This window comes from Cnephaeus nilssonii (assembly GCF_951640355.1).
Source record: "Cnephaeus nilssonii genome assembly, chromosome: 5".
Taxonomy (NCBI): domain Eukaryota; kingdom Metazoa; phylum Chordata; class Mammalia; order Chiroptera; family Vespertilionidae; genus Cnephaeus; species Cnephaeus nilssonii.
The window spans coordinates 106,245,728-106,263,055 of NC_137076.1; the positions used below are offsets into that span (position 1 = coordinate 106,245,728).

At 46.2% G+C, this 17,328-nt stretch overlaps 1 protein-coding gene across 1 annotated transcript in view; it reads right to left on the reverse strand.

Annotated features, from left to right (window-relative positions):
• Positions 1-16,029, reverse strand: part of RSPH10B (radial spoke head 10 homolog B) — a 32,074-nt gene extending 16,045 nt beyond the window's left edge. The window contains exons 1-11 of the mRNA XM_079771492.1: positions 14,823-16,029; positions 14,212-14,287; positions 12,744-12,812; positions 11,769-11,942; positions 9,989-10,074; positions 8,720-8,840; positions 4,649-4,825; positions 3,383-3,539; positions 2,949-3,070; positions 1,666-1,855; positions 601-715 (exon numbers count right to left, since the gene is read on the reverse strand). Of these exons, the coding sequence (XP_079627618.1) occupies positions 601-715; positions 1,666-1,855; positions 2,949-3,070; positions 3,383-3,539; positions 4,649-4,825; positions 8,720-8,840; positions 9,989-10,074; positions 11,769-11,942; positions 12,744-12,812; positions 14,212-14,287; positions 14,823-15,073 (1,538 nt within the window). The 5' untranslated portion in view covers positions 15,074-16,029. The remainder of the gene's footprint in view (positions 1-600; positions 716-1,665; positions 1,856-2,948; positions 3,071-3,382; positions 3,540-4,648; positions 4,826-8,719; positions 8,841-9,988; positions 10,075-11,768; positions 11,943-12,743; positions 12,813-14,211; positions 14,288-14,822) is intronic.
• Positions 16,030-17,328: the final 1,299 nt, after the last annotated feature.

Consider the following 17,328-nt stretch of genomic DNA (forward strand, 5'->3'; position numbering starts at 1 on the left):
TGCAGCCATGTTAGTTCCTTGCTTTCCACACGTACACCTTGGTTCTGCAAGATGCTATTCGGGGAAGCAGTGAAGGGTATGTATGTCAATTTTGCTCTGAGAGAGACAGGAAGTTCTGGCCGAAGGTCAAGTTGGTTGTGACTATTTCTGGATAAAACCCTGAGAGCTATTTGCAGTTACTGAAACATGACGAGTCACATCTGAAGGCTTCCACGTTTAAAGCTGGTATCAGATGGTTTTGTGGTTAATATTCTTGTTCCTAGCCCTTCAGTTCTCGAGTTTGTGAAAATAGTGATGAGAACGCCAAAGGAAAGAGGACGGCCCTGGCTGGGTGGTTCTGCTGGTTGGAGCATCGTCCTGTGCACCAAAAGGTGACGGGTTCAATTCCAGGTCAGGGCACGTACCCAGGTTGCAGGTTTGATGCCCGGTCAGGGTGCAGACAGGAGACAACTGATCGATGTTTCTCTCTCTTTTTCTCTCTCTCCCTTCCTCTCTCTGAAATCAATTTTTAAAAAATAAAGAAAGAAAAGAGGACAAATGTAACTGCCGGAACGGCCAGCCCTGCCCGCGTCCTCTCCCGGGGTCCAGAAGTAGACTTACTGGTATTCTTTGTGATGGATGTGGTAAGCCAGCTGCAGGAGATAGTTCAGAAATATTCTCAAAAGTATTTTTGTAAATGGAGAGTGAATCTCTTCAACTGGTATGCCACTGTATTCTAAAACAAGAAAATTGGAGAGGATGATTAGTATTTTCTAGAATCTTCTCTTTTATTTTCTCCCGCTACACAATCCCAACTGAGTACTTTTCTTCCTAGAGGATATTCTGAACTGTACATCCGCACCCACCTCAAAATTAAGTCCCACTCCAAAGATCTTTATCCAGTCCCTTTATACAAGAAACTTTCAAGGTCCCGTGTCCCAATGCGTTTCCAAGTTTTCTGAGCCTAATTTGATTAATGCTGATGATTCTACATGGATTCTAGGTCCATTTCAAACACTCACATTTGAAGTAAGTAGTTCTAATATTTTATTTTTCAAGGAGATAACTTGAGGCCTTCAGTCCTGCCTCCCAGAATTCAGCTGAGAGGAGTAAAACCTTCAAAGTCATTGAATTTACCGCGTGAACTTTCTAATTTGAAATCGAGACCAAGCCCAAGACTACCTAAAGCCTTTTCTAGGCTATTCTACGCCGTCCTCCCTGACACCCTATGCTTCTGACCCGACAGTTTAGCCTGTTTTACTATGGATCAGAGGGAGGCAGACTTCTCTGCAAAGGGTCAGACAGTAACTACGTTAGGCTTTGTGGGCCAGTGTCTGCCACCACCAACTCCGTTCTGGTGTTTCAGGGCAGAAGCCGCCACAGACAACAGGTACAGAAACGGGCATGGCTGTGTTCCAATAAAACTTTACTTATAAAAACAGGCAGGGGGCCCCGGCTTTGCTGAGCCGTCCCAGCGGGAGATGGCCACGGTGCTGCTATTACATCACCAGATGGCTCTTCAAGTGCGTTTTAAGCACCTTGAGCAGAAAGAAGCCACGTGTTGATTTCTGCAACACCCCTCCTGGCCTCTGCCTTCACCCCTCAACATTTCCTAACGGGGTTCATGGTGACAAGATGTCACACTCCTCTTTGAACTGAAAGGTGTGCGGGACCAGGAATACTCACCACTTAATACCCTGTCCATTTCAGCGAGAGTTATTTTATGGTGATGAAATTTGCAATCCTTTAGAAACCTCCAGAACTGAAGCTTCGTCATCAGAAAGGTGTTATCCGGGGAGCGCTCACATCCTAGGCTGCTGTAGAAGCTGTAGATTCTTCTTAACTCTGTGATATTTCTCAGGACAGCATATTCTACCTGGAAGGAGAAAGCCACGCATATCTTAGTCTCACCCGATGAGAACAAAAGCAGGAGAAACACCTGTTTTCTAGATTCATGCGATGACACGTGGGAAGCAGGAGTATTTACCTCTGGTCACTGTGAGGGCTCAGTGAGGGCTGTATCCTCCCCACCCGACCCCAGGTCCGCAGCGTGCAGTTTCTGAGTGACAGGAGAAAACATGCGGCCATCTGGACAAGGGAACCCCTTTCTTGCTGCTCGGGGCTAGCAGCCCGTCTGCACGGCAGCCATCACATTCATTGTCCACAGATAAACACCCCTCAGGAGCAGACACAACACTCCGAGACAACAGACCAGCAAATCCAATCTCGCCACGTATTTAAAAATAGACCGTGTCCACACCAAGCGGGGTCTATCCTGGGATTGCAAGGCCAGTTCAACCTCTGAAAAGTCAGTCCGTGTAAGTCACCGTATTGATAACTAAGAACAAACGCGTGATCGCATCAATGCATTTGACAAAACGTAACATCCATTCCTGATGAACACCCTCAGCAGACTGGGAACGGGAGGCATGGTGAGGGGGGGGGGGGCTGACAGAGGCGGGTTGGGGGGAGGGCTGGATGTCAGGGCCCGATTAACCAGTGACACTGACTGACAGCAAAGGCAGCCGTTCGGATGGGAAAGGGTCTGTACACAGCCAGGAGGCTGCAGCTTGCTCCAGCTGAGACGAGAATGATCCAGAACCGGCTCAGGAAAAGACACCCACACTTTGACAAAATGATTCTGAGAACAGAGAATAAAGACCTATGATCCTGAGAAGACATCAGTTACACCCAAACGAGGGGCAGTCTTCAGAATAACTGACCAGTGCCCTTCCAAAGTCTCCACGTCAGGAGGGACGGGGGAGCCGCGACAGACTGGCGGAGGCTAAAGGGCGGGGGGACTAGGCCGGGTGGGCCCCGGGCGGGACCCGGAACAGAAGAGGGCGTCAGGAGAGCTGCTGAAACACAAAGTCTATACCGGCGTCCGTCAACTGTCATTGAAAAGTCAGTTTTTTAAAAAAAATACTTAAGCCTAAAGACAAATTTGCGACAGTGCGAAAGGTTCTTACCTGCTTCTTTTCCTCCGGTTGCTCTCTCTTAGGGTACATGTTTAGCAACAGAACTAGGTCCAGCTCGACGCTCGAGCCTAGCACGGATAGACTCTCACTGCCGTTAAGCCTTCTGACAATCTCTAGCAGATGGAGGCAAACACAGGGGATAACTGTGACAGGCAATGTGGACATTTTCCAGCGCTATGCCAAAATAATTTCCCGCAGACGTGCGATACAAGAGCATTCCAAAACCCTACCAAACAGATGGCATTGCACACCTGAAACCAGTATAATTTCATTAACCAATGTCACCCAGGACACTCAGTAAATGAATCAATAGGCAGTCGCTCCCGGGAAGCTTCTGCCTCCTGGGGTGTTGGGGGTGCTGTGATGAGTGGAGCCATGGAGAATGCAGGTCAGTGAACTCTCAGCCGGCAGGGGGACCTCCCTACCGGCACTGGAAGACCCTCCGTACTGGTTCCTGAGGTCAGACACGGCAGACGGGTCTTGGTAATGTAGTAACTCGTCGTCGAGACTTAGAAACTCCGCTATGTGGTCATTGGAAAAAGGGCCAGTATACACGCGTCCATTCTTGAAAGTTAATCGGCCCTGCAGATACAAAGGTAACTTTTGAAGTTTAGGAAAAAGTTTCTTAGAAAGCCATTGGTAAAGGTACATCAAAATCTTTCTCAAGAATTTGGAGTTTTGCCCTGGCCGGCGTGGCTCAGTGGTTAGAGAGTCAGCTCGCAGACAGTGGTGTCTCGGGTTCAATTCCCAGTTCAATTCCCAGTCAAGGGCGTGTGCCTGGGTTGTGGTTTTGATCCCCGGCCCCAGTTAGGGTGTGTGCAGGAGGCAACCAATTGATATGTCTCTCTGACATCGATGTTTCTCTCTCTCTCTTCCCCTTCATCTGTCCCTCCCTTCTACTCTTTCTAAAAATCAATGGGAAAAAATATCCTTGGGTGAGGATTAACAAACAAACAACGAGTTTGGAGTTTCTGTTTGTTTGTTTTTAAGATATGCACTTAGTCCACACATAATCAGGTTCCTAGTCTCTCATGTCACTGCAGAAATCCTCCTCCTCCCCTCTCTTCTTGCTGTATCTGCCTCACAACCTCTCCCCAACTGTAAGCACCCCTAGGTCACAGAATGTGTCTTATTAAAGTATGCTAATGGCCAGCAGAGTGCCCGTCACAGAAAAGGGACTCTCTCGGTATTTGTGAAACCCAGGCCATTCGTCAGTCTGATTCAGAGATGGGCAAATGACCCATTCAGTTCAGCTTCAAGATGTTTGTGGAAAGCTTCTTGAAAAAGAGTTTCTGCTCCCCTTCTAGTTAGTGTGGGATGCAGATGTGAAGGCAGGGACCACGGCAGCCATCTTGCAATCCTGAGGGAGGTGGCAGCGTAAGGGTGAGGCTGACATGGCAGGGGACATCATGGGTAGATAGAGAGATAGAAAGAGAAAACCTGGCAACACTGAGTCACTGAATCAAACCACATAGAAGCCCATGTTATTTTTAATAACTTATTGAAGATTAAGCTAGATTTTCTACAACCAAAACCACACACACACACAACCTCTAGATATCAGGAAACTATGTTGGTAATTATTTTTAAATTTTTGTAACCGTCTGCACAAAGCAGTAAGTGATCCTATGTACTGTATTTCAAGTGCTTTACATAGTCTTTAAAATGTCACGTCACAGGTCGGTACTCACCATGCCATGTTTTTTATTGGAAACCCACTCCCCCTCGTATATGGCTCCACTGGCGTAGTAAAACTTCCCGTGGCCATGACGACATCCATCTACGAAGTTCCCTCGGTATTCGTTTCTCAAAGGGTACTGGGTGTTGGGGATTCTCTTTAGAAACCATGTGTGTGTTCCTAAACCGTTCTGAAAAGAAAGGAGATGCCCATGAGAAATGTTCAAGGTATTTCCTCTTTGTACCTGAATCTATTGACAGTTAGGTAAGGGTTAAAAACAATGACTTATTTGAAGGGGCAAAGAACATGGACTTCAGGGTCTCACAGAATTGGGTTCAGTCTCAGCTCAGCTACTTCCTAATTAACCTTCTGACCTCAGGCAAATTACTGAAGCCTTTGTCTTTCGTCTGTAAAATGGAAGTAATATCTACCCTGCAGGTTGGGTGCAAAGACTGAAGATAGTGCATAGAAAGTGCCTGGCTTGATAGTGATTAATTTATTTTTAATGTGAAGATAGATTAAAAAAAATCCCACTTTCCAGAGGTAACCTCGATTAAGCCCTAAACGTGTATACACCTGATAACAGAGCTTCGAAATATATGATGTATATGAAAGGAGAAATAGACAAATCTTCAATTAAACTTGGGCACTTCAACACTCTTAGACATGGATAGAAAAAGTAGACAGAAAATGAGTAATGACCAGAAGACCTGAACAATCACATTAATCTAGTTGACATCTATGGAACATTCCACTCAACAAAAGCAGAAATACATCTAACATTCACCAAGACAGTCATTATCTGGGCCATAAAATAAACATATTTAAAAGAAATGCAATCATACAAAGTGTATTCTTGGACTACAGTGGAATTAATAAACTATAAAATCAACAACAGAAAGATATCTGGAAAAATCCCCAAATATTTAGAAATGAAACAACATACTTCATAATAATTTATAGGCTAAAGAGTAAGTCATGGGGAAATTAGAAAATATTTTGAACTGAACAAAAATTAAAACATAATGTATCAGAATCTGTTGGATACAGATAAAGCAGTGCTTAGAGGGAAAAAAAACAACTGTAGTATTAAATGCTTATATTAAAAAAGAAGAACTGTCTCCAATTAGTAAGGCTCCCACCTTATAACTCTAGGAAAAGAAGAGCAAATAAAACCCAAAGCATGCAATAATAATAGCAAAGAGCAGATATCAAAGTGAAAACTGAAAGACATCAAAGAAAATAAAATTAAAATTGGATATGAGAATTTTAATGACATTGATACACCTCTAGCAAGACTAATGAAGAAAAACAGAAAAAGCAAAAATTACTAGTATCAAAAATTACTAGTATCCCTATGAATCCTATGTATATTAAAATAATAAATAAATATTATGACCTTTATGCCAATAAATTTAATAATTTGTGTGAAATGGACAAATTCCTTCAATAACACAAACTTCCAAAGCTTACTCAAGAATAAATGAAGCCCTAGCCAGTTTGGCTCAGTGGATACAGGGTCCCAGGTTCTATTCTTTTCAAGGGCATGTACCTTGGTTGAAGACTCCTCCCTGGCCCGGGGCCCTGGTCAAGGCTGTGCAGGAGGCAACCAACCAATGAGTTTATCTCACATCAATGTTCCTCTCTCTTTCCCTCTCTCTTCCACTCTCCCTAAAGGTCAATGAAAACATAGGATTAACAAAAAAGAAAATAATTAAAAATTAAAAAATAATAAATGAATAGCACATTATTTACTAATGAAATACATTTTGTAGCTGAATGGCACATTATTTACTAAAGAAATACATTTTATAGCTAATATGTAGTTATTTATAGTTACTCTTCCCACAAAAATAACTCCAGGCCCACAGGCTTTACTGGCATATTCAACTAAACCACCAAGAAAGAGGTAATACCAATTTTACAAACTCTTCCTGAAAAGTTTCCAAGTCATGTTATGAGGCCAACATTACCTTCATTACTAAAAACTTACAAAGACATTATAAGCAAAGAATAGATCAATATCCCTCATGAACGTAGATACAAAAATTCTCAACAAAGCTTGAGGAAATGGAATCCAGCAAGGCATAAAAAGGATAATAGCATCATGACCAAGCTGGGTTTATCCTAGGAATGCAAGGTTGGTTCAACATTTGAAAATCGATCAATGTAATTCAACATATCAGCAGGCAAGAAAAGAAAATCCACATGATCATCTGACTAGAGGCAGGAAAAGCCTTAGACATCTTCAACATCAATTCCTGATAAAACTATAAGCAAATTAAAAATTAAAGAGAGCTCCCTCAACCTGATGAAGGGCATCTATGAAAAACCTAGAGCTAACATCACACTTGACAGAAGACTGAATTCTTTCCCACCGAGATCAGGAACAGCGCAAGGATGTCCGCTCTCTCCACTCCTATTCAGTCTTAGCCAGTGCAATCAGCCAGAGGAAAAAAATGGCACTCATTAGAAAGAAAGATACAAGGTTGACTATAGGCAATATGATGTCTCAATTTTTTAAATCCCAAGGAATCTATAAGAAAGTGACTAGAACTATTATCTGATTTTAGCAAAGTCCCTGGTTACCAGATTAATATGTACAAGATATCATCAGAAAAATCCTAGCAATATAAACTACTAGAAGCCCGGTGCACGAAATTCGTGCACAGTGGGGGGTTGTCCCTCAGCCCAGCCTGTACCCTCTCCAATCTGGGACATCCCTCTCACAATCCAGGACTGCTGGCTCCCAACTGCTTGCCTGCCTGCCTTCCTGATTGCCCCTAACCGCTTCTGCCTGCCAGCCTGATCACCCCCTAACCACTCTGCTGTTTGCCCCCAACTTCCCTCCTCTGCCAGCCTGGTCACCCCTAACTGCCCTCTCCTGCAGGGTTGGTCACCTCCAACTGCCCTCCCTTGTAAGCCTGGTCCCTCTCAACTGCCCTCCCTTGCAGGCCTGGTCCCTCACAACTGCCCTCCCTTGCAGGCCGGGTGCCTCCCAACTGCCCTCTCCTGCTGGCCATCTTGTAGTGGCCATCTTGTGTCCACATGGGGGCAGGATCTTTGACCACATGAGGGCAGCTATATTGTGTGTTGCAGTGATGATCAATCTGTATATTACTCTTTTATTAGATAGGATAGAGGCCTGGTGCACGGGTGGGGGCCAGCTGGTTTTCCCTGAAGGGCGTCCCGGATCAGGTGGGGTTCCCTTGGGGTGTGGGGCGGCCTGAGTGAGGGGTCTGTGGTGGTTTGCAGGCGGGCCATGCCCCCTGGCAACCCAAGGGGTGGCCCTGGTATCTGGGATTTATTTTCCTTCTACAATTGAAACTTTGTAGCCTGGAGAGGAGCCAAGCCTGGGGCTCCCTCCGAGGCCCGCAGCCATTTGTGTTGGGGTTATAATTGAAACTTTGTTGCCTTAAGCGGGTGGGCCCGGCCAGGGTGTGCGGAAAGCTTTGCTTCCCCTGTTGCCGGCGGCAACCCTGGCCTGCTCTCTCAAGCTCCATTCTGCTGCCATTTGTTTGAATTTGTTTACCTTCTATAATTGAAACTTTGTAGCTTGAGTGGAGGCTTAGGCCTGCAACGGCTATGGAAAGCTTGGCTTCCTCTGTTACCTGGGAAACCTTGCTCTCTGTGGCTGTAGCCATCTTGGATTGGGGTTAATTTGCATACTCGCCCTGATTGGCTGGTGGGCATGGCTTGGCTGGTGGGCATGGCTTATGTAGCAGAGTGATGGTTAATTTGCATATTACCATTTTATTAGAGAGGATATGAAATGAACCATAGAAAGTACATAGCTTCTAACGTGTAAATAATGGTCTCAGTCCTCATAGATATCATGTGCATTTTGCATTCGCCATTGGTAGAATAGAATCTAATTTGTGTGGAAGACCTTTCGAGCAAACTAAATAAGAAAACAGCGTTACAAAAGCCTGGTTTAGACCAGGAAATGTAAGTTGAGTTTCTAAATGTAGCAGAACTTGAATTTCAGACTGCCATACAACACCATACCAAATAACATATGTGCTGTGGATCAGCAGAGCATCCACCTCTGCGTATACTCTGCTAAAACCAGCTGGCGGGGTACCTGGACGCCATTCTCCCACTGACCACTGTACTCTTCGTTAATTGTCAGCCATCTCATCGTGCCTTCCCCATGGCGCATGTTGTTTTCCCACTGACCTTCGTATATATTTCCAGATTTGTAACTAGGACAAAAAACAAAACACCCCATAACAATTCAAAACAATCCGTTACCTCATATACCTTTACTAAGACTTTCTCTTAAGACATTCTCCCTGCACTCTTATGAAGAAATCCAACTCTCTCACTTATACAATCTACCCTGTATTTAAATTCAAAGGATGGGTATGTGGTTGGTAAAGAAAAAAAAATCATCTTAGGAGGTAGAATAAATTACTTTATTAAACCATCTGGTCATCTAATAGTAACAAAGTGAATAAGGGCAGTCATTTTAAATCTTTTTTTAAATATATTTTTATTGATTTCAGAGAGGAAGGGAGAGGGAGAGAGAAACATCAATGATGAGAGAGAAACACTGATCGGCTGCCTCCTGCACATCCCACATTGGAGATCGAGCCCACAACCTGGGCATGTGCCCTGATAGGGAATTGAACAGTGACCTCCTGGTTCATAGGTCCATGCTCAACCACTGAGCCACGCCAGTGGGCCTAAATCTTTGAAAATAATTCCCTGGCCATAGATGGTCTGGCTCAGTGGGTAGAGGATTGGGCCACGGACTGAAGGGGTCCCAGGTTCAATTCCAGTCAAGGGCTCGTACCTTGGTTGCAGGCTCAATCCCCTTGCCCATGTGGGAGGCAACTAATCGATGTGTCTCTTTCACATCAATGTTTCTCTCTCTCCCCCTCCCTTCCACTCCCTCTAAAAATCAATGGAAAAATATCCTTGGGTGAGGATTAATAATAATAATAATAATTTCCTGGGGTATTATAATTAGGTGATATTTTGCCTGCAAATATTTTGACTTTATCAGCTTGATCTAAAAATCAAGCAAATGTGCCAACATTCTTCAGAAAATATAACCTGTATCATGGAGATCCATGACTAACAGAGAACAAAGAAAGGCCATTTTTACATAGACTAAAGTAAAACAGAATGATGGGACACCATTTAATATGGTGCTTTTCTACATTTTCTGTAGAATATTTTTCTTACCATGGGGTTCTATTTGGGTTCATTGGAATACTCCACCTGCTTCTGTAGAAAATGCATTCCCTGTGATTTCCGCCCCTTATCTTTACGGAGCCTCGGTGGACACCATCCGGGTCCCGCACGCTTTGCGCCCAGACCCCGAAGGAGGAGTGGTGACACTTACCGTCTTATCCCCCAGCCCTTTTTGATGTTGTGAACCCAGTCCCCCTCGTAGCAAGAGGTGCCCTCTTGATTGTAATAAATGGAACCCTGAAAGAAATAATACCATTTAAAAAAAAAAAATCAAGCATCTTAAGACAATGGTTTCTTACAGGCAAAGATAAAAATATACTCTGTAAATCTAAGGAGCCTAAACTATACACAAGTCAAACATCACACTTAAGCAAGACATACAATCTGTGATACGTTTCTGTTTCGTAGTCAAGAATATGGTCAAGTGTCCGCCAAGGGAGAATGAGATAATGTCGCAAACCAGTTACTCCTTTTTAACAAAGTGCCACTTGAGGGCGTGAACATTCCTCACGTTCAGTATACTCATTACCTTCGTAACTGTCAGGCAGATACGTGCCTAAAGAAATCCTGTTTTGTCACCCAAGTGAATAGTAGCGCCTTTCATATATCTGTAGGTCACTCACTTATGTACCAAACCCTTTTTCCTTTATCCATTTGGACACCTTACTTAGCTCACTCCTCCAGGGGATGGCCACGGGGCAAGGTATCTGGATCTACACTGAGTGGCCTCAGATTGCTTGCTTGTTCACTGGTGTGCGTGTGTGAGTGTGTGCGTGTGTGCGAGTGTGTGCGCGTGTGTGTGTGCATGAGTGCGTGCGTGTGTGCATGTGTGCGTGTGTGCGTGTGTGTGTGTGAGTGTGTGCGTGTGTGAGTGTGTGTGTGTGTGTGTGTGTGCGTGTGTGAGTGTGTGCGTGTGTGATATTTCTATCTTCCTCATTGTCAAGCTAACTTGTTTCTTCTTGCAGCCATTCAGGTGCCTCGGTGGAGACCCCACCACCCCAACCCCTCCGACATATCCGAAGTGATCGGCAATGAGCTAAAACCAAGCCAAACAACACAACCCAACAGTCTAAACCTCAGGAAAGTGAGGATTACGATGGTAAACGTTTTCTTGTGACATTTTCTAAAAACACCGTCCCACACAAAAGCAAACAGTCGTACCAAAAACAGCCACCTTGCTTAAAAGTGAACAGAACCTGCACTGCAGGTGCGGGTGTAAACGGTGTGGCCACTGCGGAAGACAGCTTGGTGGCTTTACCAACGTTAAAACGTCAAGGTGCCGCGTGACCGAGCGATTCCTCTCCCAGATATATCCCCTAAAGATCTGAGCGCAAGCCCTCCAGTGACTCTGTGCACCCAGTCACAGCAGCACTGTTCACAGCGGCCCAAGATGGAAACGGCACAGACGCCCAGCAGCGGGAGAATGGATGAACCAACCGTGGCTCCTCCTCACAGTGGCACATGCTTCAGCCCTACAAAGGGGCGAAGTGCCCACAACAGGGACGAACCTCAGAAACATGCGGCTGACTGAAAGAAGCCAGACACAACAGGTCACACATGGTATGGTTCTATTTCACACAGAACGTCCAGAGTAGGTAAACCCGTAGAAACAGAAAGCAAATTGTTGAGACTGGGAGGGGCGGGGGAGGGCACAGTGGAAGGGGGCTATGGCGTAACTACCTAATGGGTACGGGGTTTATTTTGGAGTGGTGAGATGTTTTGGGACAAGAAAGAGGTTGTGTTTGCACAACCTGGAGAATGTGCTAAATGCCACTGAATTGCTCCCTCTAAAATGGTTTATCTCCTGGGGTATGAATTGCACCCCAATAAACAAACCAACAGTGGATATGATCTACCTTCACAGCCCCGCTTCCCGCCCTCGGGCCTGGTCACCCCATGCACAGAGGGCCGTCCGTGGCTGCCTCACCCACCTTCCCGTGCCTCTTGCCCTGGCACCAGTGGCCGATGTAGGACACGGGCTGCGTGCTGCACTTGAACACGCCGAAGCCGTTGCGCATGCCGTTGATCACTTCTCCTTCGTAGGTGCTGCCGTCCGGCCACGTGTACATGCCTCGGTGCATGGGGATGTTTCTCACAAAGTCCCCCTGAGGCAGAAGGCCAAAGAGTCAGCGAGCAGGCAGAGAGCGATTTCTGAGCCTGGGGGGAGGGGGGGGTGTCTGAGACACGTCCTCGACTGCCCATCTATACCTGCCTCTCCTCCCATGGAAACATGCAACTACCCCCCCAGCTCCCACCCTCCTCCTTCCTTCGCTACACAGCCCGTCCGCCCTCACCCGGTCCCTCCACTGGGTAGGAGCCCGGGCAGAAGAATGCATCTGGAAGCTGTGTGCAGACTGAGCTCCAAGCAGCAAGCAGGGGACACCCGGCCGTGGGTACATGGATTCTTGGAACCCACCCCGAAGGAGGCTGTGAGTGGGAGTGGACACCCGAGCCCTCTCTTGGAGGGCAGTTTGGTTCTAGCAAATGATTTAAAAATGCATCTTCCCCTCAGCCCAGCAAGATGGGTTAAGAGAGTTGCCCATAGTGGAACACAAGCAGCCAGCGAAAACAGGGAGACCTGCATGGATGGCTGTGGTTTGATCTCGAAGCAATGAACGTACAGAAGAGAGTGTATAATAAACTGTAAAAGGTAGGAGAAGCCGAGGACACGCAGGTGTGCTGTCCTTGCACAGAACACAGAACCTTCTAGAACCAGTGACACTGCTAACAATACCAGAGGGTCCCGGGCGGTAACCAGTTACTTTTCACCTACATTCTTTGGTTCTGTGGATTCCTTTAACCCATGTGCTGAATTACATTTATGAAAGTAGTATGTTTAATTGTGGGACCCTGACCATTAAATCTCATAATTATAGTTTAGAACTATGACATAGTCTATGCTTTACCTCATATTTCACTCCATCGGCCCAAACGTAAGTCCCTTGTCCATGCATGAGTCCTTCTGAAAACATACCCTTCAAAACAGAAGGACGACAAACCCTTGGGACCAGTCACTGATGTCACACGACAGCTTCCTCCCCGTTCACCTGCACCAGCACGACCGTGCTTGTCCACACGTTCGCAACGGCGGCAGAGCCCGCCTTTGAGCCGGCATCCATCCTGTTCTAAGAAGGGTCTGAGGAGGGGTCCGAAAAAATCCAGCTCCCTAGAACTTACACTGGGCAGGCAGTCCTGGGCAGTTGTTGTTAAACGGGAGCCTGAATTCAATCTGTGTCTGCATTTTGAGAGTTTTTGTGACACAGGAAATTGAACATGTTGTATGTTAAGTGGGAAAAATTCGGGGAACTAAAACTCATGCCTGTGGCCTCAACCACAAAAATTTGTGATCCTATAATAATCACATATTTCTCTGATAATCTGAATGAATGAATGAATACCCTCACTGTGGCATTATTAATCAAGGCAAAAAATGAAAATGCCCCAAAGTATCCAACAACTATGGCACAGTTGAATTAGAACACTATGCAATGTTTAAAGTAATTATTATGGAAGAGGGAATGGGGAGTTAGTGTTTGATAGGTACAGAGTTTGTTTGGGATGATGAACAAGTTCTGGAATCGGACAGAGGTGAAGTTTGTATAACCTGCTAAATGCACTTAATGCCACTGAACTGGACACTTACAAATGGTTGAAATTATACATTTCATGTTACATATGTTTACCACAATGAAACAATTTAAGTTATGAAACCATGTGGCAATACAAAGTGAAAAAAGAAGTAAAAAAAGATCCAATATGTTATGTACAACATGAATATGCCCAGCCCTGGCTGTGTGGCTCAGTTAGTTGGAGCATCGGTCCCATACACCAAAAGGTTGTGGGTTCGATTCTCAGTCAGGGCACATACCTAGGTTGCAGGCTCAATCCTTGGTCGGGGTGTATATAGGAGGCAACCAATCAATGTTTCTCTCTCATATCGATGTTTCTCTCTCTCCCCCTTCCTCTCTCTCTCTAAAATAAACAAACATATCCTCAGGTGAGGATAAAAAATTAAAAAAAAAATTTAAATGAATATTCCCAGGTGAAAATACTGATACATCCATTCAAGAAATGAAAGGAACATAGCAAATTAAAAACATTTATGGCAAGAGGATGATGATACTGGCTTTTATTCTTCATTCTTTACTGTAGTAACCTTAATGTTTGTACAATAAATAAAGATCAATAAAAGGACTACTTCAGTTGTGCTGAGCCATGTTTTTACCTTAAAATACGTAGACAGTGTCCAAAATAAAATCAGCAGTAAGGACTTCCGAGTTCTTTTGAAGAATCAGTGGATTTGTCTGATGCACATCTAAAACTACCATCACCCCATGCCTTCCTCCCCGCCGAGCCCCCGAATGTGTCACTCACGTGGTAGGTGCAGCCTCCCTGGAAGACTGCAAAGCCTTCTCCCTCATATAGTCCATGGACTTTTTCCCCTTCATAGCTACAGAGAAATAAGACTCAAGGTCATGACATGAGTGAAGCCAAGTGACAGTGGGTTAAGATACATAATTAACATGAATGAAGAAACACTTGTCACATTTATTCACCCAATAAACACTCCCCGAGGGCCGCTGGATGCCTGTCCCCTTCTACAAGCCAGGCCAAGAACTGTGAACTGTGACCAAGACTGGAAAGTTCCTGCCTGGGGAGCTTACAGTTCACTGAGGACAGACAATAAACAGGAAACAAACGAACAAGAGAATTCCATATCGAGGTCAGTTTTTGTGAAAGAAGTAACCAGGGGAGGAGGCTACTGTATACAGTCAGTCAGGGTGGAAGCCTTTCAGAGGACATGAGAGTTGTACTTAGACCTAAAGGGTCTGAGACAAAACATCCATCAGAAGAACGCCGGGAAGAGGACCCCAGGTAGAGGGAACAGCCAGTGCAAAGGCCCTGAGGCGGGAAAGAGCCCGAGATCTCAAGTTCAGCAGAGAGGAGAGCAGCACAGCCTGGACAATACCGCCCGTTAAGGTCACCTTTCCACGATGAGATTGGTCAGAATGGGGTCTTCATACTGAAGGGTATCTTCCGCCTGCTGATTACCATTTCGGGACCCCCGTTTGGATCCTGGTTCACTCAGTCCCAACTGTGGGACGATGATGGGGGATATTACTTGTCGAGCAGAATTGCCGTCTGGCTTGGAAAGCTCTGGATTATCGGTGAGAGATGAGGGAGAGTGGGCAGCTTTATCCACCTTTTTGTCTGTTTTTCTCTTTTCTTTCACCATGGCCTTTATTTAAGTATCAGAGCCCTTTGAGAGCTGTTTGTTTCAAGTCACTGATGAGCTTTACCTGGAAAAATAAAAATTATGTCTCTACATCCTTGAGGGTTTCACTCGTAGCTGAAATGTTAGCTTTACAACCCAATGCCATTACTGTTCTCCTAAAAGCGTGAAAAATTACAATAGGCATTACCAGTTTATAAAAATAATATAGCCTCAATATACATTGGTTGTTCCTAAATATTTTTTAAATTGGAACCACTGTTGACTAATACTGTCCCAGTAAGGGTAATCCTGTCCATGAAAAATGGCTACTTAACCTGAGGTCTAGCATGCTGCCAGCCCATGCTGTGAACGCCTGTCTCCTGCGGCCACGTGCTCAGAGCCGATCCCGGCTCCCTGGTCCCCCTGACCAGCTGTGTGTTCTTGAGCAAGTTACTTACTGTCCTTCTGCCCCAGATACCAAATAGGAATAACAGCACCTTGTTTCCTTATAAGAATTAAATAAATTGATGCACGAAACATTTCCAAAGTATGGGAAAGGGCACACAACCAGTAATGGAGTGATGATTTCATGTCACTTTCCTGTTTTAGAACTTGAAGTCACTGGCCCCTTACTCCCTGTGCCAGCACTACCATTGACTGAACACCCCCTATGCCAGCCAGAAACAGGGTGTCAAGGTCGAGCTGAGGGGTATGACTCCATGGCCCTCTAAAACCGGCCCCCTGAAAGCATCCCAGTCCTGGAGTACAAGGCACCACCCCTCTTGGTGTGCCCAGAGGATACAGGGGGTGCCCGCACTCTGCTGCCTGGAGGCGTCCTCTGAACCTCACCTGCTCGCTCCACCCCACCTCTATCGCTCGCTCGCTCGTACAGTCCTGCTTCTCTCTTCATCCAAAACCTCCCACTCGCCCTAGCTGGGCTGGCTCAGTGGATAGAGCACAGCCTGCCAACGGAAGGGTCTCGGTTTGATTCCAGGTCAATCCCTGCAGGCTCAATGCCTGGCCCCAGCCAGGGGTGCGGATCGGGGCGGGGGGGGGGGCACCCAATCGATGTGTCTCTCACATTGATGTTCTTCTCTCTCTCTCCCCCCCCATCCCCCTCTCTGTAAACCAATAGAAAAATATCCTCAGGTGAGGAGTAACAATAGGTGAATTACTCATTTAAAAAAAAAATCACTCCTTCAGTCTCCACCCCACCCCATTCCTGTCTTCTCAGCTAAGCAAGCTGCTCACATCTGAACTCGGGCAGGCTTTGGCTATAAAGGCTTTCTGGTCCCATATCAGTGAAATCTGAACGACAGGCCAGTTTCCTCTCTCCTGGCGTGTTTCTCCTTAACCTCTTTCTGTCCTCCCTGCCTAGACACCGTGTTGTTCTCGTAACTGTTTATTCTTTCCCGAGGCAGCATAAAAGGAGCGCGAGTTCGGAGCCCGGGGGTCCCCGAGCTTGCTGCCCTTCCCTAAGGCCCTCCTCGCCCACCACGCACCTGCTCAGGTCCTCGGAGGCGGGTCCGTTTGGCGGTTAAGTCCCTCCAGGGCCTGGGGCGCTGGGAGCTCTCGCGGGGCGCTCTCTTGGCTCAGACACCAGGCCCACCAGGTGCTGCACCGCTCACCGCGGCGCGTCTAAGCTGGGCCGGCCTCCAGGCAACAGCAAGCCCCGCCCCTCCCCGCCCTTAAAGGGGCCGAGCTTCCTAGAAGCACAAGTTCTCTGCCCTTTTGCTCCAGAAGGTCAGGTGGAAATCTGGGGCTGGATGCACCTGACCTGGGTTCCCCCACCTCTGCTAATTGCCCCGTGACCTCTCTCACCCTTCCTCTTCACCAAAACAGAATAATTAATTCAGGTGTTAGTTGTCCTTTGCGCTGTAAACAAATCACACAAACTTGCCTAGGGGCTTAAAGCAACACAAATGTGTCATCTGACCATTCTGTAAGTTAGGAGTCCAGTGGGCCGGTTCCTTCCAGCAGCTGCAGGGGAGAATCTGTTTTCTCACCTCCAGAGTCTGCCTTCCTGCATCTCCCTGGCACAGCTGGGAGAGGTTCCAAGCCAAGATAGGTCCTCCACTTCTCAGCTCATTTTTTTACATCTACAAAGCCCCATATTCAAGGGTCTGGGATTAGGACATGGCCATCTTTGAGGCCAGAAACCCCAATTTGCAGAGTTCTTGAAAACATTAAATTCCCTGCAGACAGGCACACCAGCCTAAGCTTGACACAATAACTGTAATAATTATCACTTGGCTGTCTCATTACAGCGAAGAATG